Source organism: Scaptodrosophila lebanonensis, unplaced genomic scaffold, assembly GCF_003285725.1.
Source record: "Scaptodrosophila lebanonensis strain 11010-0011.00,11010-0021.00 unplaced genomic scaffold, SlebRS2 tig00000001-arrow-pilon, whole genome shotgun sequence".
Lineage (NCBI taxonomy): Eukaryota > Metazoa > Arthropoda > Insecta > Diptera > Drosophilidae > Scaptodrosophila > Scaptodrosophila lebanonensis.
The window spans coordinates 10,757,420-10,775,554 of record NW_022060529.1 but is presented as its reverse complement, the minus strand read 5'-3'; the positions used below and the strand labels follow the sequence as shown (position 1 = coordinate 10,775,554).

General features: G+C 40.3%; 11 protein-coding genes across 12 annotated transcripts; 4 read left to right on the top strand and 7 right to left on the bottom strand.

Annotated features, from left to right (window-relative positions):
- Positions 1-2,233: 2,233 nt before the first annotated feature.
- LOC115634001 lies at positions 2,234-3,267 on the top strand. The gene is made up of 2 exons (XM_030531526.1): positions 2,234-2,612; positions 2,677-3,267. Exons 1-2 carry the CDS (start codon positions 2,357-2,359, stop codon positions 3,150-3,152), a joined length of 732 nt encoding a protein of 243 aa, XP_030387386.1. The 5' UTR covers positions 2,234-2,356; the 3' UTR covers positions 3,153-3,267.
- Positions 3,197-4,404, bottom strand: LOC115634003. Its single transcript, XM_030531527.1, has 2 exons — positions 4,176-4,404; positions 3,197-3,616 (listed from the first exon to the last, which is right to left on the bottom strand). Exons 1-2 carry the CDS (start codon positions 4,376-4,378, stop codon positions 3,316-3,318), a joined length of 504 nt encoding a protein of 167 aa, XP_030387387.1. The 5' UTR covers positions 4,379-4,404; the 3' UTR covers positions 3,197-3,315.
- A 288-nt stretch (positions 4,405-4,692) lies between these two features.
- LOC115633914 lies at positions 4,693-5,087 on the bottom strand. Its single transcript, XM_030531423.1, has one exon. The coding sequence runs from the start codon at positions 4,976-4,978 to the stop codon at positions 4,778-4,780; it is 201 nt and encodes a 66-aa protein (XP_030387283.1). The 5' UTR covers positions 4,979-5,087; the 3' UTR covers positions 4,693-4,777.
- Positions 5,088-5,185: 98 nt separating this feature from the next.
- Positions 5,186-6,089, bottom strand: LOC115633913. Its single transcript, XM_030531422.1, has 2 exons — positions 5,717-6,089; positions 5,186-5,494 (listed from the first exon to the last, which is right to left on the bottom strand). Exons 1-2 carry the CDS (start codon positions 5,962-5,964, stop codon positions 5,356-5,358), a joined length of 387 nt encoding a protein of 128 aa, XP_030387282.1. The 5' UTR covers positions 5,965-6,089; the 3' UTR covers positions 5,186-5,355.
- Positions 6,090-6,220: 131 nt separating this feature from the next.
- On the bottom strand, positions 6,221-6,896 carry LOC115634821. The gene is made up of 2 exons (XM_030532739.1): positions 6,547-6,896; positions 6,221-6,475 (listed from the first exon to the last, which is right to left on the bottom strand). The coding sequence occupies exons 1-2, from the start codon at positions 6,894-6,896 to the stop codon at positions 6,349-6,351; spliced, it is 477 nt and encodes a 158-aa protein (XP_030388599.1). The 3' UTR covers positions 6,221-6,348.
- A 322-nt stretch (positions 6,897-7,218) lies between these two features.
- Positions 7,219-7,783, bottom strand: LOC115634291. Its single transcript, XM_030531943.1, has 2 exons — positions 7,570-7,783; positions 7,219-7,518 (listed from the first exon to the last, which is right to left on the bottom strand). Exons 1-2 carry the CDS (start codon positions 7,773-7,775, stop codon positions 7,290-7,292), a joined length of 435 nt encoding a protein of 144 aa, XP_030387803.1. The 5' UTR covers positions 7,776-7,783; the 3' UTR covers positions 7,219-7,289.
- A 302-nt stretch (positions 7,784-8,085) lies between these two features.
- LOC115634345 lies at positions 8,086-8,653 on the bottom strand. Its single transcript, XM_030532000.1, has 2 exons — positions 8,351-8,653; positions 8,086-8,290 (listed from the first exon to the last, which is right to left on the bottom strand). Exons 1-2 carry the CDS (start codon positions 8,626-8,628, stop codon positions 8,170-8,172), a joined length of 399 nt encoding a protein of 132 aa, XP_030387860.1. The 5' UTR covers positions 8,629-8,653; the 3' UTR covers positions 8,086-8,169.
- Positions 8,654-8,716: 63 nt separating this feature from the next.
- Positions 8,717-9,510, bottom strand: LOC115634510. Its single transcript, XM_030532277.1, has 2 exons — positions 9,128-9,510; positions 8,717-9,035 (listed from the first exon to the last, which is right to left on the bottom strand). The coding sequence occupies exons 1-2, from the start codon at positions 9,508-9,510 to the stop codon at positions 8,924-8,926; spliced, it is 495 nt and encodes a 164-aa protein (XP_030388137.1). The 3' UTR covers positions 8,717-8,923.
- A 2,261-nt stretch (positions 9,511-11,771) lies between these two features.
- LOC115634356 (lipopolysaccharide-induced tumor necrosis factor-alpha factor homolog) lies at positions 11,772-13,219 on the top strand. Its single transcript, XM_030532016.1, has 2 exons — positions 11,772-12,136; positions 13,026-13,219. The coding sequence occupies exons 1-2, from the start codon at positions 11,844-11,846 to the stop codon at positions 13,126-13,128; spliced, it is 396 nt and encodes a 131-aa protein (XP_030387876.1). The 5' UTR covers positions 11,772-11,843; the 3' UTR covers positions 13,129-13,219.
- Positions 13,220-14,272: 1,053 nt separating this feature from the next.
- Positions 14,273-15,259, top strand: LOC115634357 (lipopolysaccharide-induced tumor necrosis factor-alpha factor). Of its 2 annotated transcripts, XM_030532018.1 has the most exons (3): positions 14,273-14,289; positions 14,543-14,907; positions 14,973-15,259. In XM_030532018.1, the coding sequence occupies exons 2-3, from the start codon at positions 14,645-14,647 to the stop codon at positions 15,073-15,075; spliced, it is 366 nt and encodes a 121-aa protein (XP_030387878.1). In that variant the 5' UTR covers positions 14,273-14,289; positions 14,543-14,644; the 3' UTR covers positions 15,076-15,259. The 2 variants fall into 2 exon arrangements, with proteins under 2 accessions (XP_030387878.1, XP_030387877.1); XM_030532017.1 differs by lacking the exon at positions 14,273-14,289 and having other exon boundaries at positions 14,403-14,907.
- A 61-nt stretch (positions 15,260-15,320) lies between these two features.
- On the top strand, positions 15,321-16,391 carry LOC115634355. The gene is made up of 2 exons (XM_030532015.1): positions 15,321-15,431; positions 15,496-16,391. The coding sequence occupies exons 1-2, from the start codon at positions 15,378-15,380 to the stop codon at positions 15,976-15,978; spliced, it is 537 nt and encodes a 178-aa protein (XP_030387875.1). The 5' UTR covers positions 15,321-15,377; the 3' UTR covers positions 15,979-16,391.
- Positions 16,392-18,135: the final 1,744 nt, after the last annotated feature.

The following is an 18,135-nucleotide window of genomic DNA, read 5'->3' as shown; positions in this document are numbered from 1 at the left end:
CACAAACTTTGCTGTTGAACCCAAAACTTCTATTGGATGACCCCACAGCGACAAAGGCGCTCAGTTTTAAGTACGTTTATGCTGCATTTGTAAATAGATACGAGTATTATTTATAATCGTTAGTTTACACGAAATGTTCAGGAATATATGAAAGTTAACCATTATAAGTAGTTTCGTGATGAAACGAAAGTCTATAAACCTTTTTTTTAAAAAAAAAGAAGAGACACGATGTCCGTTCATTTCCGAGTTTTGCCTTGATTTTATAAATTACTTTCATTCGACTTTAGATACTACTATCCCATACTGAGACCAAAATTCTGTTTATGTTCTCTCATTTCCGCATTAGAAATACATATTCTGTACATATGTTTTATAGAGATAATGATATCGGAATTGTTTGTTAAATGAAGTTCTGAAAAATTATATTCGCATTAAAATTAATGATTATCCGCCAATTGGAATGCAAATTTTATATAATTGATTTTGAATCCAACTAACCAGAGGTAAATGAAGAATTTCAAGTGTTAAGCATTACCTTAGATCTGAATAGTTTTTAGCAGCGAATATTCTATAAAACGCACCTGTTAATTACTTATAATTTACTAAACCAATACTATGTAAATACTATTGAGCGGACTGCAAGATGCAAAGCAGTTTGTTTTAGTCCAATTTAATAAAGTAACTCTAGTCTAGGCTATGCTTATTTTTGAGATCTATAATATATGTATGTACGTATTTATGTATTTTAAAAATCACTTTGTAAGTTCTTAACTGAATCTGTCACTTCACAACTGGCTATTTCGCATCTGTCACCGTAAGACTTAAGCTAGGCAACAAGTAAAATATGGGAGCATATCTTTAAACAAAACATGGCATAGTTAACCAAATGCACAACCACCAAACGACATTGCTGAACTATATAGAGGGATGAGAGTAAAACAAATATTTGCTTTTAGGTTACACTATGCTGCACCACTTCTGCTTTTTTACTCTATTTTACATAACAGAGAGAAGCATTGGAATGATTTTAATACCCTGTGCCCATAACTGGATAACATACACGCAAGCATATTCTTTAAAATTCTAGAATTAACTAAGGACTTCATTTCCTTAAGCCTATTATTTCGTAACTTAAGGAAAGCTTTTCATCAGTTTCATCATCAGAGTTTCTCCCATATGGGTACAGGGTATAAAATAAAGTAATAGTCTACGACTATATATTTCTTACTTACTGCAAGAAAAAAAACCAAACTATATAAGAAATGTTAACATTTTTGTGACGGCAAGAAGAGAAATGAAAACTTCGGGTAAATACAATTTTAGGTGTGAAGCTTCCAAAGCTAACACAAATTGAAAATGCAACAAAAGTTGAAAACTGTATTTTTATATATGTTAACTGTATATGTACTCGTAAGTAGTAGTTATAAAGGAGATATAGAAACACGTGTTTAGAATACAAATTTAAATGTATTTATTTACGAAAACGAAGAACTGTATGAAATATATTGTGTAATATTAATAATATGTATAATAATACATGGCGTAAAAATGCAAATCACTTTTAAAACATTCTAAACAGAATGTATCCATAATTCGATGGCAATGACGCAGGCAGTAGGCAGTAGGCAGCAGGCAACAGGCAGGCACAGACAAAGTTCTTCCCCATCCGAGACGCCAGACGCGCTAATAACATCTTCAAGTGTGTAGACAACAACAACAGCAACAACATCAACAAAATGAAATAAATTCAAACGCATGCCGAAACTGTGTAAAAGAAAAAAATAAAATAAAACAGACGCGCGTCGACTTTTTAGACAGGAGCGCGCACAACGGTGCGTATGAGTGATGGCACTCTGAGGCACGCACACACAATTGTAATGGGAAATGTTTGCGACAAAGAGTGTAGCGAGACCAGGACCGCGACCCAAATGGCAACATCATGCTGTAAATGCAGTAAAAAATCAATTTTGACGAAATGCTGAAAAATGAACCCCAGCCACAACTTTGAATCGTACCCTCACCCACACCCATATAGTTTTCTTTTGTTTGGCCTTGCAAGTGAACGCTGCTATGAACCTCAAATGACAGACAATAAAAATTTTGCTGTTAAGAATTATGGCTGCTAAGAATAATATAGGATTATATAGCATGGATGCTATATCCATACATACAAGCATAAACGTTAATAAGAAAATGTCAACCCAGCACACAGAGTTATTTGTGCCAATCGTAAACAGTTCGTTTCGGCTAAGCAAGGGATACAAGCTAAATACACAATATTCACAAAATATTCACACACATAAACAGACATTCGAATCAAAAATACACACATTAAATTAAGCGTTCAATTGAGAAAATGGCCGAGAGCTGTCCAGAACAATATGTGCGTTGTCTTAAGTGTCTGAAGATTATCAAATGCTCGCGCTACGATACGAGCAGTCTGGTCGATCATATTCAGGCAGATCACCCGGAAATTATTCAGAGTGCGAATGAGAAGCTAAAGAATTTGCACAAGCTAGCCGCCCAGCATGGCGTGAGCGAGGAGCGTCTTTCCCAGATAAGCAAAATGACCGGCATGTCCGAGTCTGAGCTCGCAGATGAGGCCGAAAAGTGTAAGTAGCGCCCCTCGATTGAGATAGCATTGCAAAATCCTTCTACGGCTCAGGTCCATTGTAGACATAGCCAGGAACTATCAGGGTGGGGCAGCACCAGCGACTGATCCCATAAAGGCCTGTGCTGCGCCGACGCAAACCAGCAGCAGCTGCAAAGAGCCCAAACCCAAGTTGAGTGCGTCCAAGGATAATAACAGGCGCAAGTATTATCGGGCCTCCATCGAAAAATGGACACCCACCGATGGCTGCATTTACTGTCCCAGCTGCGGCTGCAATCGCCGACCCATGATCAAGACCAACACGGAGGTGTACTCGAGCAGCAGCTGCTGTGCCTCTTGTGTAGCCAGTTGCTGGCCCTTCTGCTTTCTACCCTGCCTCATTTCGCCCGAGAACAAGGAGTACTTGCACTGTGCCAACTGCAAGACCTTTTTGGGTCTGTACGATCGGGAGAACAACTGCATCAAGCCGAATCGAGAGTTCGTGCCCTGCGATACTCCATGCAATGGCGATTGCAAAAACCGGCCCAAGAAGAACCAATAGAGTTTGTCTCTCTCTCTTACTATAAGCAGTAACTAGTAGTGTATGAAATTTATTGTTAATATATGTATACCCGGCTCTAGCTGATTATTGCCAAAGCTTGGTGGTGAAAAGCTTATTTGTGGCAGATTTCTTTTAGTCGTGGCATGCACCAACGTTAAGCTCGCTAAGCTTTTGCTTGGGGCGCCAGTTCGACAGTCACGACTGTAGTTTGTTGTTGTTCCCTCTTAGCCTGCTTCTCGGCCCGCTCCTGCGCACGTTTGGCCAACACGCGTTCGCGGGACTTCTGCACGGTTTGCGCACAATCCCTCGGCTTCGTCTTCAGCGTCATGTCATCCACGGCGGCCATGCGTTTGGCAGAACGCGAAATGCATCGCTCGCTGCAGCCCACAGGCACAAATCGGCCTATATAGCAGCCACAGTTGCTGCAGTAGTGATTTATGTCAGTACGTCCACGCCAAGTCTTGCTGAATTGCAGAAAAATGGAACACACAATCAGTAAATAGTCCTCGTTTTAAATGACAACATTAGTAACAGCTTTACTATACTTATGATCTCTTAGCGAAATTATTTGAACATACTTTTCTAACTCGACCAAGATTAAACTTTTGAATCTCCAACAAAAAAAAACATAGGATATATAGAATTAATTTCGTTGCCACTAACAGCGATGCAGAATTCAGAATTGAAAGATTAGTAATATGTGATAAAATGTCAAATATCTACCTATTATCTCGACCATTAATCAATTCCCAAATTTTGAAAAATATAATGTAGTTGAATCCAAGAATCTTAGCCGCTAGCCAGATTTACAAAAAATAGGATTTGGTTATGGGGAATCCCATAGCTCAATGCATAGCGAGCATTATAACGATGTACGAGTATAGAAGTTTAGTTTTTCATACATCAACAAAAATAAATGAAAATTTGTTTAAAAAAAACTAATACCGATAACTCCAATTAGATGAAAATAAAAGTGTGCTCTTTATAAAGTAAAGTCGATTGTGTGATATGCTCACTACTCACAAGAGCTTTGTAAGGCCCAGCAGTCTTTGTAGACAAGTGACAGCCTCCAGTTGAACAACACTCGATCCTGCGCGCTCACAGGCAGGACAATTCACATAGGTGGACTCTCGCTGCAGGAATCCAATGTCAACCAACTGGATGGGCTTGACGATGGGCTCTGTTTTGATTTTGATGGCCACAACTTGGGGTTCATCTACGGCCATACTGATCTGAATATGTATAATTGTTGCCGTTCGAAGTGCTCGCACAATGCTGACCACACAAATACTAAACACCTCGCCCAACCGAAAACTAGATCTTCACGTTGTTTTGGAGATCACAATGAGAGCGAGATTTGTGTGCGCTCTTTAGTTGGAAAAGTTGTGCTCTTAAATTTCATGGAATTCTGAAGTAAGTATGTGGGCATTAATTCGATTCGAGCGGGCAATGGGCAGACGATCTAAACGACCCCGGAGTTGATGTCATTCGTAACTAATTGGCCCAGCTTCATGCCCTACTTAATAAACTCGCATCATTATTACACATAAACAAACGCTTTATTGCTTATTCAATACTATATATGAGTATATGTATACATGAACGAAATCGTAGGCGTGAAATTGTCAGAGCTGAGGTCGACGATAGGTGCCCAAATACTCGCCACAGGAACTGCAATGATGACGCTTTGTACAGCAGCGCAGGAGGGAGCGAACCAGGCGGGTCTTTCCCACAACCTTGCAGTAGGGGCAAGTGATCTCATGGGACTTGGGTCCGACGGCAAAGTAAACGGGCGGTGGCCGAATGGGGCTGGGATCCTGAGCCATGTTGCTGATGACGACGACTATATAGTAATGACCACCAGGGGGTGGGGTCAGGTGGAGTGGATAGTTCAAATGAGAGCAGAAAGCGACGCGCTTCGAATGTGTTGCTGTGGCCGCATCCGAGCAAAGACTGAGCAGAAATATTGCGGGCCACCACTGCTGCTGGAGAGAGACGGAGATGGAGATGGAGAGCGAGAGAGAGTGAACACATTTTCGATGGCTGCGAGCAAGCGCCCTGGTATTTAGCTTTGGTTTATTGCAGTGGGTGGGAAGCTCCTAAGAATTATATACAAAAGTATTTCAAAATAAAAATACATACAAGTATACATATGTACGAGTATGTATGTTTATACAAGTATGACTGACTGGTCGTTCTCCACTTATTTGTTCGCCTTCAGCTTAAGTGGTGGACGTTTCATGGCCCGCCCAAAGTAGCAGCCACAGTTGCCACAATAATGGCTTCGATCCGTTTGTTTGCAGGGGACATAGTAGTTGAAACAGCAGCAGCAGCAAAAGGTGCTGAAAAATGTAAATCAATTTGTCAAAAATTAACATAAAAGAAAGTTGACCCAACATGTTTACTTGTATATTTTAATAATTCAACATCAAGAGCGTTGCAATCAAATAGCCTCTTGGGTACTTAACATAATAAGGAAATTATTTATTCAGTTTCGATTTAAATTGAAATTTTCTTAATGAAAATTCTATTGAAATGCTGTGATATGCTTATGCATTACTTACACAAATAAACAGCCCACGATGCGATTGATTTCGGTGGCCCACCATTTGAGATCGTTCTGGACCACCGATTGATCCCGTACGCCACATGCTGGGCACTTTAACTCCACCGATTCGTGTGGCAAGTTGAGGAACGTGCCAGCCAGGGGTGTGGCAAAATTATTGTATATTTCACGCTCCTTTTTATCGGCCAATGCCTTAGCGGCTGCTGCCTGAGCTGCCTGCTCCAGCTCGCTCAGTGTCGTAGTCATGGCAATATAAATCGGGCGTAATAATGCTTTGCTGCTGAACTGAACTGCCCGCCACCGCGATTTTCGAGACGTGTTCACATACTGAATATGATGTGTATCCCATAGAGTGGGGCAACCTGTTCGTCATATCTATGAGAGAGAGCGCGCGAGTTCGGAAACATCATTTTCAAAACTGTTCAGAAGAGCACGCCAGAAGAGTTTGAGAAGTGTTGGACCAGAAATGTAGAGAGTGAGAGACGATATGGAGACGTAGGTATTGGGGGTCAGGCGTTAATGTGCGTATTTAATTGAGTTAGGCAGAAGCAATAGAATACGTAATAGAATTTTAACAAATATGTTTGGCTTCATTTAATTTTCATTTCGGTGATTGGAATGCACGCCCAATTATTTGGCCTTGCGCTGCATGCCCAGCTTGCCGCCACAGCGACTGCAATAGACGCCCTTTGTGGTCCACTCACGATTACAGCCGCACCACGTACAAATACAGCAGATCCAGAAGAGCGGAAAAATGCTAAGGAAACAAAGAATGCCGATGAAAAATGAGACTAGTCTATGGGGTGTGGAGGTCGGCAACCAACTCACCAGGACAGCAAACTAAGACAGCAGCTGGCGTCCTTGCAGCCTGCGGCACGCATCACTGCTGCATTGCTCTGCTTCTTGCAGAGAGGACAGAGCACCTTGTAGGTGGAAGGGCCAACGGCATAGTAGCGTAGACGTGGCTGTTCCTTGGGCGGTGGCGCCACGGCTGATGACGTCGAGGTCAGCAATGTGATTTTCTCGATCCCATTGAATTGCTCATCAATATAGGGTACCAGCGCCGCCTGCTGGCCCTCCACCACCACATTGGCTATGATATTGCGCGCCCGTTCCTCGGCCGTTTTGGCCGGCAGTAGTTTTATCTGAAGCGTCTGTGTTTGGCTGTGCGTCTCCATTGTAACTGCGCGCCACACACTTGCCGCTGCTTGTTGGCGCCGCTTAACGCTTCGCAGCACATCAAACAATAACAACAACAACAACAAAAGAACGTGCGCTAAGAGCATGAAATGAAACTGAACTGAAAATAAGAGCGAGCGGTCCACTCGGGCGTAGGTACTCGTCAATAGTACTATGTTTTGTCGAGATATTGTGTGTGTGTGTGTGTGTGTATTTTTAGGCTACATTTGGAAGACGCGCGGCGATGACATCATAGACTGGACGCATGCCTCATGTCCACAAAACAGAACACAAACAAAAACAAAACCAAAAACTGAAGAATGTTTTCCCCATTGTTTATTTATTTGGCGTTGATGGTGAAACTTTTCATTTTGGAGCACGCAAATATCTATTTAAGCCTTCTCCAGCGCCTGTCGCTGTTTGCTCAGTTTCTTGGCATCCAGCTGCTCCTTCTCTACCTTCCGGAAGCACAGCCAGCGTCCGTTGTCCTCCACCTCGGAGCGCTGCATGCGGAAAAGCGATCGCTTGTACCAACTGAGCGATATGTGGCGACCAATAAAGCAGCCACACTTGCTGCAATAATGATTGATATCGTGGCGGCCATTCCAACGTATGGGATTGCTGTAATGACAGATATGGAGGACTGCAATGGAGCACTAATCGGACACTTACCAGCAAAATAGAACGTTCAGAGAGCAGACAATTTTCTGTAGTATTGTTACCGCCTCACTTTCCACACGACTCTCATTCAGCTGATGACAGGCGGGGCAGACGAACTGAATGGGTACCTCGCCCAGATGGCCCACATTCTGTGGCACGGCCGAGACCTCGACGCCATCTTCGCAGGCGCTGCCGTCCAGGCTTTCGGTGCTGGCCATAATTTTCTTTTTTTGAGCACCTGGGACTCGGCCAATGCGACAAGCCGAGAGCGACTGAAATGGACAGCACGGAAAGAAAAATGTGCACGAATGTCGAGAATTTGTCGTCGCTTGCCTGGGTGTGCAAAAATACGCTCAAGTAGCTATATACTTGTATTTTGGAATCAGCATCTACAGAGTAACACAAAATAGCAGCTAAAACAGCCACAACCAGATGGATAGAAAATTATTGAAAATCTAACAGCAGCTGCCGTGGGCGGCGACGGTTTCTTTGCAAATCGTTTCATTTATTTTTAGAGCACTTGCTGAATTTCAATAAATTATTGTTGCTGAAACTAAAATTCACTAAGAGGCACTGTTTCCACTTCTGGCCTCCCAAGCTCTGTCCATATGGCTAGCTCGGGCGCCAGTGATAGCCCAAGTGTCCACCGCAGGAGCTACAGAAGACCCGCTTGCTCTTCAGCCGACTCTGCAGGAGACTGTAGACGCAGGTCAGCGCAAAAATGGGAAAGCAACTGAAACGGAGATGAACCTATAAGTCTCATTAGCGACCTCTTGGCACCTCCACTACTCACCAGGATAGTACAGATAGCAGACAACTGAGCTGACCCAAGGCACCGGCCATCTGGACCGTTTCCGTGCGGGCAACACTTCGGCAGAGCGGACAGTTAACTCGGTAGGTGGAGGGGCCGACGCTGAAGAAACGCAATTGTGGCTTCTCACTGGCCAAACGCTCCTCCAACGTGGCCGTGGTGGCCGAGTCATTGTCGTATTCGAAGTCTCCGCTCGCCAACTCAGCTCCCGCCTTGGACGCATTCAACTGCACCTCCATTAGCTGTGCATCACTTGACATTGTCGGTCCGAAAAATTTGTTCTGTTGCCGGCTGCGCCTTTATCTGCCGACTAAAACAGTGACAGATTTTGGCAAACATTTTGGCAAACGAGTTTGGATTAAGAGCACACCCATAGGTGTTTAAAGAGAAAGTCTAATGTGTCTCTCTTTGACTATTTCGACTATTTCGACTATTCTGTATGCCATTGATCTTCCATAAAAATAAACGATCGTCTTCAACATGTTCAAGGTTAACGATGCTTAAAACTAAGCCAATAACATAAACAAATTATAAAATAAACCAAACAAAATAAGTTCATTGCCGTTTCCAGGCACCCAGCAAGTAGCCGCACTTGCCGCAAATTACTTTGCAGTCGTCGCTGTTGCGCTTCACGCAGCAAGGGTAAATGGGCAGTAGGGAGAAGCAGCTGCAATTGCCAAGCAATAATATTTATTATCATTAGTCTGCTGATTACAACAATTTTATTGATAATTAATTGAACAACTTTTGTTCACTTACCAAAGCGCCAGCAGGCGTTCCAGTCGAACGCCCTGCTCGTGAAGCCGTTCGTGGCACTCGGGACAGTACATTTGACGAAGGCAGCTGATGTTTGTGGCAGGCTGGGATTGCTTGCCGGCCACCTTCTCAGCCAGTTGGCCGGTGGAATTCGATTTCTTGCAAAAGTATAAATCTGAATTGGTCTGTGTGGCATCCTCAACGTCGCTATAGCCATATGGATAGCCACGATGCAACGCTGGTGGAGGCTTTAGCAGACCATCCATAATAGGGACCGACGGTTGCGGGTTCGTCGTCAACCCACAGCTTCCATTCAAGTTGATTTCGACCATGTCGGAGAAGCAGTCAATTGTTTCATTGCTGCTGAATGTCAATTTTCGACTCATGTCTAAAGCGTTGCCTATTGACTGCGGACGGGCAAGTGCCGTAATGTTTCTTATTTATCCAAAAATGTGGGTTATTTATGCTTACAATTTATTAAAAACAATGGCAAAGTGCTTGTCAAGTGGTTCGGTATTTGAAAACCAGTTGTTCTCTGTTTTGTTGTTGTACATACATACGTATGTATTATGGCTTTGTCTACTTTTATTTGCCTACAATATTTTCATGGCTCCACTGCTAACATCAAGTTTAACGGTCCCACTTGAAAGCGAAAGCTGCCTCGGAAGCTTTTGATTGGCGGCATGAACAAGTGGCAGGCAAAGCTAATTGAATGACAGAGCATGCACTTTTCTTATCAGCGAGGGCTTCCATACTCATTTTGTAGTGAGAATTCAAATGGGACCTGTTCATCACAATCTTGACAATTCATGAAAACAGCTGTAAAAATAGAACGGATATATCTAGGCCAATTAGACTTGAATTCAGCCCGCTCTCGACTTAATAGTTTTCAGTTTTTTTCGTACCAGTTCTTCTTTAACTAATGCATAATGAATCAGTTTGCATTGTAAAATATAGACAAAAACAGGACAGAACGCTACAATCGAGCAAGCCCGACAGTAAAATACCCTGTACTTTCCACTAAAAAGGAAAATTAAAAAAAAAACAAATATTTAAAAAATTATTAATTTTATTAATTAATTAAATTAAATATAAAATATTCAACGCATGCATACATACATACGCCTTTATGTACAATTTCAATAGAACAAATTTACATCAGAATCGTGTCCCTGCGTGTTTATATGCGTGTATGTATGCAGCACAAAGTTGAACCAAAGCAGCAACAACAACAACTGCGGGTAGCGTTGCGGGCAGAGCTGCAAGCAGAGCATAGGCGGCGATTTTATTCATTGCTACAAATTTCTTCAGAATTGACCTTTTATGATGATACGGACTCATAATCACTAACTGGAGGTATCTGACAAATTTTAGTACAAAATTCCAAAAATTACGGAAGTTATGGAAATAAATACGGGGCTTCTCGGTATTAGGAGAATCTGAATACCAAGTTTGGTTCTTCTAGCTCTTATACTTTCTGAGATCCTTGCGTTCATACAGACGGATGGACAAACGGACGGACGGACATGACTATAGCAACTGGCCTTGTCATCCTGATCAAGAATATATATGCTTTGTGGGGTCTGCCACGCCTCCTTCTGACTGTTACATACATTCGCACAAAACTAGTGTACCCCTTCACTCTTTGGGTACAGGGTATAAATATAATTCCAGAGTGGGGTTTCAGCCGCTAAATACAGGTTATGGCCAGGGAGTTGTCATGTGCAGAGAGTTTTCATATATAATAGAACAAACATTCAAATTAGTAAATGCTTGTAATCGCTATCAGAACTGCCCATGGGAAGCATCCCCACGAACTAAAGCCGCCTACGTCAATGCCAGTGCTTATTCATCAAAATCGTCGCAGCTGATAACCCGAACAACGCGTGACTCATTTATACAGCTAAATAGACTGGTTCATCCTACATACTAGTACTTATATGTACTTATTTATTACCTATTAAGTCACATTGCGTAGTCACATACGTACATACATATACGCTAAATGAAACATTTGAAAACTTAACGCCTAGAATACAAGTCAACAATAATAGGAATTATGAGCAGAGGCTCACCGAACTGAGGTCGCGAGACTATTATTAAACAAATAAAGAATAAAATTCAAATGCAAATAATAAATCAAACAATAAATATTATAAATAAGAACAGAGCAAAATAACAAAGAAACCTCAAACAAGCTAAAAATCGACATTCAGTGCATTAATTAGAGAACTACAATCGTGCGTATGGGTAATGAGTATTTAATCCCTATTTCTGTCTATTTGTAAGGGTATATCGTAAAATGTGGTTCACTAATACTTTGCAAGTCCGTTCGCTGAAACCCTTAGATATTTTATATAAAACAAACGCCCAATAAAATATAAATATTTATACCTATTGGTGATGTACATACGTATGGCTGTTCAGACATTCGTAGAACAGATAGGCTGGGCTATAAATATTGCCAAAAAGTCCCGTTGGTTGCATTGCTACACACTACCTGCTAATCGTGGCAATAATAAAAGACTGATAAGATTAGCAATTCCACCGATTGGCCGCACCCGCACTCGAGCTACCGCACCAGCAACTCACGCAAATATCAGAGCACAGCTCGTTAGCGTACTTTAGTATAACGAGAGATCCCGAACAGTGCGGTTGGGTACAACGCAGTCACTCCATCGAAAATAATAAGAACAAATAAACTTTAAACTGTACTAACATGGACAACAAGCAGCCACCTCCGTACAGCGAACAATTCCAGCCAGGCTATACGCCTGCGCAGACATTTCAGCCACAGGGACCAACGCAGCCCCCGCTGTACCCGCCCATGCCACAGCCACCTCAGCAGTCCACCGTCATCATACAGACAACGACGACCTCCAACCTGGTGCCCATTGGAAGTGGTCCGACGCGCATTCGATGTCCCTCTTGCCACGCCGAAGTTGTCACCACGGTTAAGAGCACTCCTTCGGGACGCACTCACTGCTGGGCATTGATCTTGTGCCTTTTCATGTAAGTTATATACACACTGTAAACAGACATACCTATATACATACATATATATATACATATGTACGTATGTACATTCGGCATGATTCAGACAAGTGTTCGTAACTGGCCCCGCAGCCTGCATCCGCAAAGCGCAAAAATCAGCCAACAAAAGATAAAGTTGGCGGAAACCTATGGCTACTGTTCATACTTTTAGAAGCAGAGTTTATTTATTCATTTTATTGAAACGCACTCCACATTCCCACCTGTCTTGTATATACATTGTACATATGTACATGTATATGTGTACATACATATGTATATTATATGCGTATATAAGAGCCTGCTACAATATATACATATGTACATACATAGAACGAATATGAAGCAATATATTCTTATATATGTACATATGTATGCATATAGAGAATTATTACTGGAGCTGGTAAATGTTTACAGCAAGTATACATACATACTCTTATACTATACCGATATACTATACATATGTATGTATGTACATACATACGCCTGTATGTATGTACATACATACGCCTGAATGTATGGCCAGTACTTGAAAGCGCTGTTATCTCAACAGAAGTTGAGTTAGATAAGCGTTGACGATGCCTTTACACAGATATTATTCCGAGCAGTTCAGTTTATTCCGCTTAGAGCGAATAATGAGCAGTCGGCTGGTCGGAATCTTTTGGGAAAAGTATGTATTCGAAAACGAAAACAGTGGTTACAGTGAAAAGATAACATCGCCCCGCACCAAGAAATAGCTTAGCGTGCTTGTGACAAATGTCTGATTGCACTTTACTGAATCATAAGTTTATTATTCTACAATGTTAGATATGGTATACATACATACATACAAATGTCAAAACTAATTATTTTTCGGGTTCTCATTTTACAGCTGTTGGCCCTGCGTATGTCTTCCCTACTGCATGGATTCCTGCCAAAACGCCAATCATTACTGTCCCAACTGCAGTTCATACATTGGCACATACGAGAACTAGTCTGGTGGTGGTTTTCCACTTGATTTCAAACGTATCTAAAACCACAAAAATTAATAATAATAAAAGTAATTATAATATCTATGAATTTAAATTTGATGACATTATAAATCTTTAAAAATAAGAGCGACACAACAACGTAATATAAAATTGAAACAATTTGACAAAAACATGTAAACTTTTTATTCATTTATTTTTTGCAATTAAAAATTTTTCCGTGAATCAAAGATTGGTCTTCAAATCGAAAAATATCCCAATACATATACAGAAATATAATATTTTTATATAAAAAATATTATGAAATTACTGATCAATCAATTGGCTGCTGGAAGTATTGAGAGTTACATTCTTATAAGTTTTTCATTTTCAATATACATAACATCAATGTTTTCAGGAATGAGCACAGCACTTTTCTATCTAAATATATGTATGTATATTCTGAAACGGTTTGTCAACAATGTTCGAAATTTGAAAAAAGCTGCCTTTGCGCGTTAAATTACATGTGGTAACACTAAAAGTAACATTGTGCACATTATGGCAACGCCACGGAGTAATTTGGGACGTCACACAAAAAGAACACTGAGTAACGGAACTGGGCAATCCCCTTCGTATCACAGCATTTTAGTCAGAAAGATCATTATACATAAATGATGACCAGTCATGCTCATTTCTCTATGATTTGTTAAATGCGTTGCCCACATAGATTAAAAAATATTTTTTGGGCAGACATGAAGCCATTTTTTTTGTGTATTTATTGTAATCATCAAAAATTAAATTAATAAAACGCATTTGATTACCTAACTCCAATTCACGCAATGAAATTAATGTTAAAATACTTTTATTTCAGATGGCATCTATAAAATAACCAATTGACCTAATTTTTATGCCAAACATTTTGTAGACTTACATATGTACATACATATATGTATATATGGACTTTTTCGTGCTAGCAGAATTTTTACTTGCTCTTTTGCACTTGAACTCTTAAAAACATTTGCCCGCAATAGACATTTAAAATTTGCACAACTGGCGACAAAATAGCGAGATAAGCTGGCAACACTACCCATAACGGAGTAATGGGTGTTCATGCTATCGGCCTCGCACCAACATGCCTCAGTACTTTAAAGCAAGCGATCGCACTAGCAACTAGTAAGAAATTCGCAAGTAAGCTACGTTTTGTCCTGCTGAGATTAAATCTGAGTGCACATACATAGATATACATACATGTCTCTATATTGGAAAAGTGCAAAAACAAATTTAAAAAATTTGCAGATCTATAAAGAAAAGAGAAAATTGGGGTTTCCTCGAATTCGTGTTTCTGTAGTCGAATTTGTATGTCTTTTTGACGCATAAAAGTATCGCCGCGCACATGTGCTTATACATACATATTCATACATACATACATAAGTATATACAGTTTTTATAGGCATCCGCATATTATTTCTGGAAGAGCTTACGTCGCATTTAATCTGAAAACGTTTTGGATCGTGAGGCATTCCTGCAGTCGGAGATAAGCTAAATGGATATGAAGTTGCCACTCTCGCCTCCGCCGTACAGTGCGGAACTTCAGCCCGGATCGCACTTGGAACCAACTGCTCCGCCACCGCATGTTATGCCACAACAACAACAGCCGGGCGTGCTCGTGATTCACAACACTGTAGTCGACCGGGCCGCAGGTAATGGCATGCAGTGCCCTGCTTGCAATGCTCGCGTAAAGGTCCGTGTGGAGCATCACGCAACAGGCAAAACCTATTGTACCGCTGCACTTCTGTGCCTCTTTCTGTAGGTTTTTATTTTGATATTCTTCAATAACGGATAACGCTTACAAATGAATTTTATTTCTGCAGCTGCTGGCCTTGCGTGTGCCTGCCCTGCTGTTGCAGCTGCTGCTACCGCACTACCCAGTACTGCCCCAACTGCAATGCACGCTTGGGCAGCTTCGCATATTAAACGTAACCAGGACCCAGCTAACAACTCTGTTTGCATTTAATAGCAGTTTTATAAATGTGCTATCTAAAATTAACATTTGTGTGTACTTACATACATACATGTGTATGTATGTGGGTTGCTTTGCAAGTGTATCCAAATTTATGTATGTACTACATAATAAAAATAATAACCATACATCCATAAAGCAAGTCTTGGTTTTACTTTCGGCTCAAATGTCAGTTAAATTCCATTGTTTATTTTCGGTTGATTGAAGCGCACATCTACAAGTAGGTCCGCTGCCTCATTAAATTTTTAGTACAAGCATGTATTTGCTACCAAATTCTATGTTAACAGCTTTAGCGATCGTATTTGCGATGGTATGTACATATACATATATGTTTATAGTATGCTATTGATTCTAACCAATATCATGTACAACAGTCTCAATTGCAATGCGACGATGCCATGCATACCGGTTTGGAGGGAATGGATGTCGTAAGACCTAAAAATGGCACCAACGGATCGCAGATTGAGTCCGCCATCAAGACCAATTCTACTTCTGTACTCATTAGCGACGCTCCACAGTCGAACTCACCAAACCCCAAATCGCGCAAGCCTGCTGTCAAATCGCTAAAGCATATTGCACGGAGTAAGCGTGAAACCGAGCCGACAATGCCATTCGACTTCCACACATTACATGCGCCATGCGATTGGGATACCAGGGGCAGAGTTTATTATATTGAGTACTTTCCCAATCACTGCATTTGGGTTTGGAATAACAAAAACGTACACGAAGGATTCTTTCGTGCTTATAAGACATACGAGTTGGAAGGCTTTTTCTTCGGACAACTTTATGAGCGGCTCAAGCGTTTTGAGATTGATCCGCACTCCTGGGACTATTCGGATATGGAGGTGATTGATTAATGCACAAGAAATTTGCCTTTGTATTTTGACAACCCAATATCCATTGATGTGCTGGGATGGGGAAAGATATATGTAATTTGTATTTAATTTATGTAAATTTTTTCGTATGGCACATTCAATGTGAAAACTAAGTAATGTAGAAATTTATTGATATATTTGTTCCCACTGTACCTGTATAAGAGGAAGAACCCAAACGGTTGGAGCATTTCAAAATCTGAACGCAAAAAAGCAGAGGTGGCAGCGCCAGCATCAGTTTCTCTTTCCTATGTATGGCAGCGTTCGTGCCTATTAAAATTCTATGCGTATGGCAATATCATCGGAGTGGCAATGCTATTATAATTTAAATTATCTGTTATACATATGCTCTCAATACAACATTTGTTTAAGAAATATAAACATTTTTTGTAAGTTCATTTGATAGTATAGTTTAACGAATACAAACATCTATTCTTTTATTTTTTCCTGAAAAAAGTCGATCCTTCATAAGTTGATTGAACTCAAACTATTATCTATTACAATCATTTTTAAATTCATTTGTAGCGTTTTATCTGTTACTGTTTATATTCTTTGGCATTGTGATATGGCTTATGATAAAGAATAGCCCACAATTCAACTGTATATAAAATTATATAATATTGCTATTGGCTAGGAAAACGTTTGCAAAAAAGATATTTTCCATTTCATGTTCAACGAAAATAATCTTTAGAACTCCTACGAATCTGGTTGTCGTTGGACACTGATTATCTTAATTTTTGAGGGTATATTTTATTTAACATCAGCATAAATTCCTGCTTCGTAAAATGTTAATTGATTGGGGCGCGCAGTTTAAGCTGTTAGGTAAAATGTGCTTTCAGAAGCGACACCGATGGGTGCATGATTTGTTAGAGCGATAGGATAGAAAAGGCCTTTGTATTCTTTTTGCTACGTACCTGCAGAGTGAATGGTGGATGTGAGTCCAACTAGATATAGGAAACCAAGCATGCGAAGGATTTTTGAATTGCCTTTTTTTGCTAATGAGATTAAGAAGAGAATGTTGAATTCAATATAGATACATACATACATATAATCCCATTTCAAAAATTCATTTGACAATAAAGAAGGGAATACACATACAACGATTCAGCGTCTTTCAATATGTGTCAAGGACAGCAATGCGAACTTTAAACTACATATGTATGAATACTAATTAAATAGCACTCTTACATGTACATATACGAGTACACATATATATGTATACATACATAGTTGGTAGGTCAGCTCATTCGACTGAATGCTTTAAGAAATTTTAGTTAATTATATGTATGTATGTATAAATAAGACGAAATGCATAAAAAACCAAAGGCAAATTTATTAATAAATAAGAAGGGTAGACTGTGTCAAATGGTTTGTCAGCTGTCAAGCGATTTTATTGCTTCAATCAATTTAATAAAAATAAACTTGTTTGCCATACACATATGTATAAGTATTTATATATTGCATATATGTATACTGCAAGCATAAGAAAACAGACTGAACAATATTAATAATTAAATTGACATTACTTTGATAATGTATTGCATTTTTTGGTTGCTTGCATAAAATGCAAATTATTCAAATTTATTGACTTCAATTTAAAACGCATCAAACAGCGACACAAACATACAACATGAGAACAGACACAATTGTACGTTTATATATGTTTGTATGTACATACATACATACATATGTACATATATAGCAGTGTGAATTGACTCGTGCGGCTGTTAGTTGCTTTTTTATATACTCTTGTGTTTTTTTTTTTTTTTTTTTTTTGCTTATCACACCGATATTTTTTTGCCATGAATTAGATTGGAGTGCTGACACTTCATATGTCGGGGTGCCTGCGCCTCGATTTGTGCTGTCTAAATGCGAATGCCAGGTTCAAGTTTTTGCCGTTGCAAGTGCATTGAGACGCACATTTCTACAATTTGTGGCACTGGCGGCACCCACACGCATTTCGCACAGCTCCTTCAGTTTTGACTTTGACTGTTAATTGTTATGTTCGAGTATTGTTGTTTTCAAATAATTCAATGCAGTTTTGACAGTTGAAGAAACACACACACACACACAGACACACACACACCCACTCGCATGCATTCTCAGTGACGCGGGGCGATTCAAGGCAGCTGCAGTTGGAAG

What these genes read in the sequence shown, in the direction of transcription:
- LOC115634003 (XM_030531527.1), bottom strand. Translation starts at nt 4,378, where the DNA reads ATGGCCGTAGATGAACCCCAAGTTGTGGCCATCAAAATCAAAACAGAG. An exon ending in CTGGGCCTTACAAAGCTCTT is followed by an intron (nt 3,617 to 4,175) that starts GTGAGTAGTGAG and finishes TCTGCAATTCAG; the next exon opens with CAAGACTTGGCGTGGACGTA.
- LOC115633913 (XM_030531422.1), bottom strand. Translation starts at nt 5,964, where the DNA reads ATGACTACGACACTGAGCGAGCTGGAGCAGGCAGCTCAGGCAGCAGCC. An exon ending in ATCGTGGGCTGTTTATTTGT is followed by an intron (nt 5,495 to 5,716) that starts GTAAGTAATGCA and finishes TACATTTTTCAG; the next exon opens with CACCTTTTGCTGCTGCTGCT.
- LOC115634356 (XM_030532016.1), top strand. Translation starts at nt 11,844, where the DNA reads ATGGACAACAAGCAGCCACCTCCGTACAGCGAACAATTCCAGCCAGGC. An exon ending in TTGATCTTGTGCCTTTTCAT is followed by an intron (nt 12,137 to 13,025) that starts GTAAGTTATATA and finishes CTCATTTTACAG; the next exon opens with CTGTTGGCCCTGCGTATGTC.
- LOC115634821 (XM_030532739.1), bottom strand. Translation starts at nt 6,896, where the DNA reads ATGGAGACGCACAGCCAAACACAGACGCTTCAGATAAAACTACTGCCG. An exon ending in TGTCTTAGTTTGCTGTCCTG is followed by an intron (nt 6,476 to 6,546) that starts GTGAGTTGGTTG and finishes TTGTTTCCTTAG; the next exon opens with CATTTTTCCGCTCTTCTGGA.
- LOC115634001 (XM_030531526.1), top strand. Translation starts at nt 2,357, where the DNA reads ATGGCCGAGAGCTGTCCAGAACAATATGTGCGTTGTCTTAAGTGTCTG. An exon ending in CGCAGATGAGGCCGAAAAGT is followed by an intron (nt 2,613 to 2,676) that starts GTAAGTAGCGCC and finishes GGTCCATTGTAG; the next exon opens with ACATAGCCAGGAACTATCAG.
- LOC115634345 (XM_030532000.1), bottom strand. Translation starts at nt 8,628, where the DNA reads ATGTCAAGTGATGCACAGCTAATGGAGGTGCAGTTGAATGCGTCCAAG. An exon ending in CTGCTATCTGTACTATCCTG is followed by an intron (nt 8,291 to 8,350) that starts GTGAGTAGTGGA and finishes TCTCCGTTTCAG; the next exon opens with TTGCTTTCCCATTTTTGCGC.
- LOC115633914 (XM_030531423.1), bottom strand. Translation starts at nt 4,978, where the DNA reads ATGGCTCAGGATCCCAGCCCCATTCGGCCACCGCCCGTTTACTTTGCC.
- LOC115634355 (XM_030532015.1), top strand. Translation starts at nt 15,378, where the DNA reads ATGTATTTGCTACCAAATTCTATGTTAACAGCTTTAGCGATCGTATTT. An exon ending in TAGCGATCGTATTTGCGATG is followed by an intron (nt 15,432 to 15,495) that starts GTATGTACATAT and finishes CATGTACAACAG; the next exon opens with TCTCAATTGCAATGCGACGA.
- LOC115634510 (XM_030532277.1), bottom strand. Translation starts at nt 9,510, where the DNA reads ATGAGTCGAAAATTGACATTCAGCAGCAATGAAACAATTGACTGCTTC. An exon ending in GAACGCCTGCTGGCGCTTTG is followed by an intron (nt 9,036 to 9,127) that starts GTAAGTGAACAA and finishes TGGCAATTGCAG; the next exon opens with CTGCTTCTCCCTACTGCCCA.
- LOC115634291 (XM_030531943.1), bottom strand. Translation starts at nt 7,775, where the DNA reads ATGGCCAGCACCGAAAGCCTGGACGGCAGCGCCTGCGAAGATGGCGTC. An exon ending in CTGAACGTTCTATTTTGCTG is followed by an intron (nt 7,519 to 7,569) that starts GTAAGTGTCCGA and finishes CTGTCATTACAG; the next exon opens with CAATCCCATACGTTGGAATG.
- LOC115634357 (XM_030532018.1), top strand. Translation starts at nt 14,645, where the DNA reads ATGGATATGAAGTTGCCACTCTCGCCTCCGCCGTACAGTGCGGAACTT. An exon ending in GCACTTCTGTGCCTCTTTCT is followed by an intron (nt 14,908 to 14,972) that starts GTAGGTTTTTAT and finishes TTATTTCTGCAG; the next exon opens with CTGCTGGCCTTGCGTGTGCC.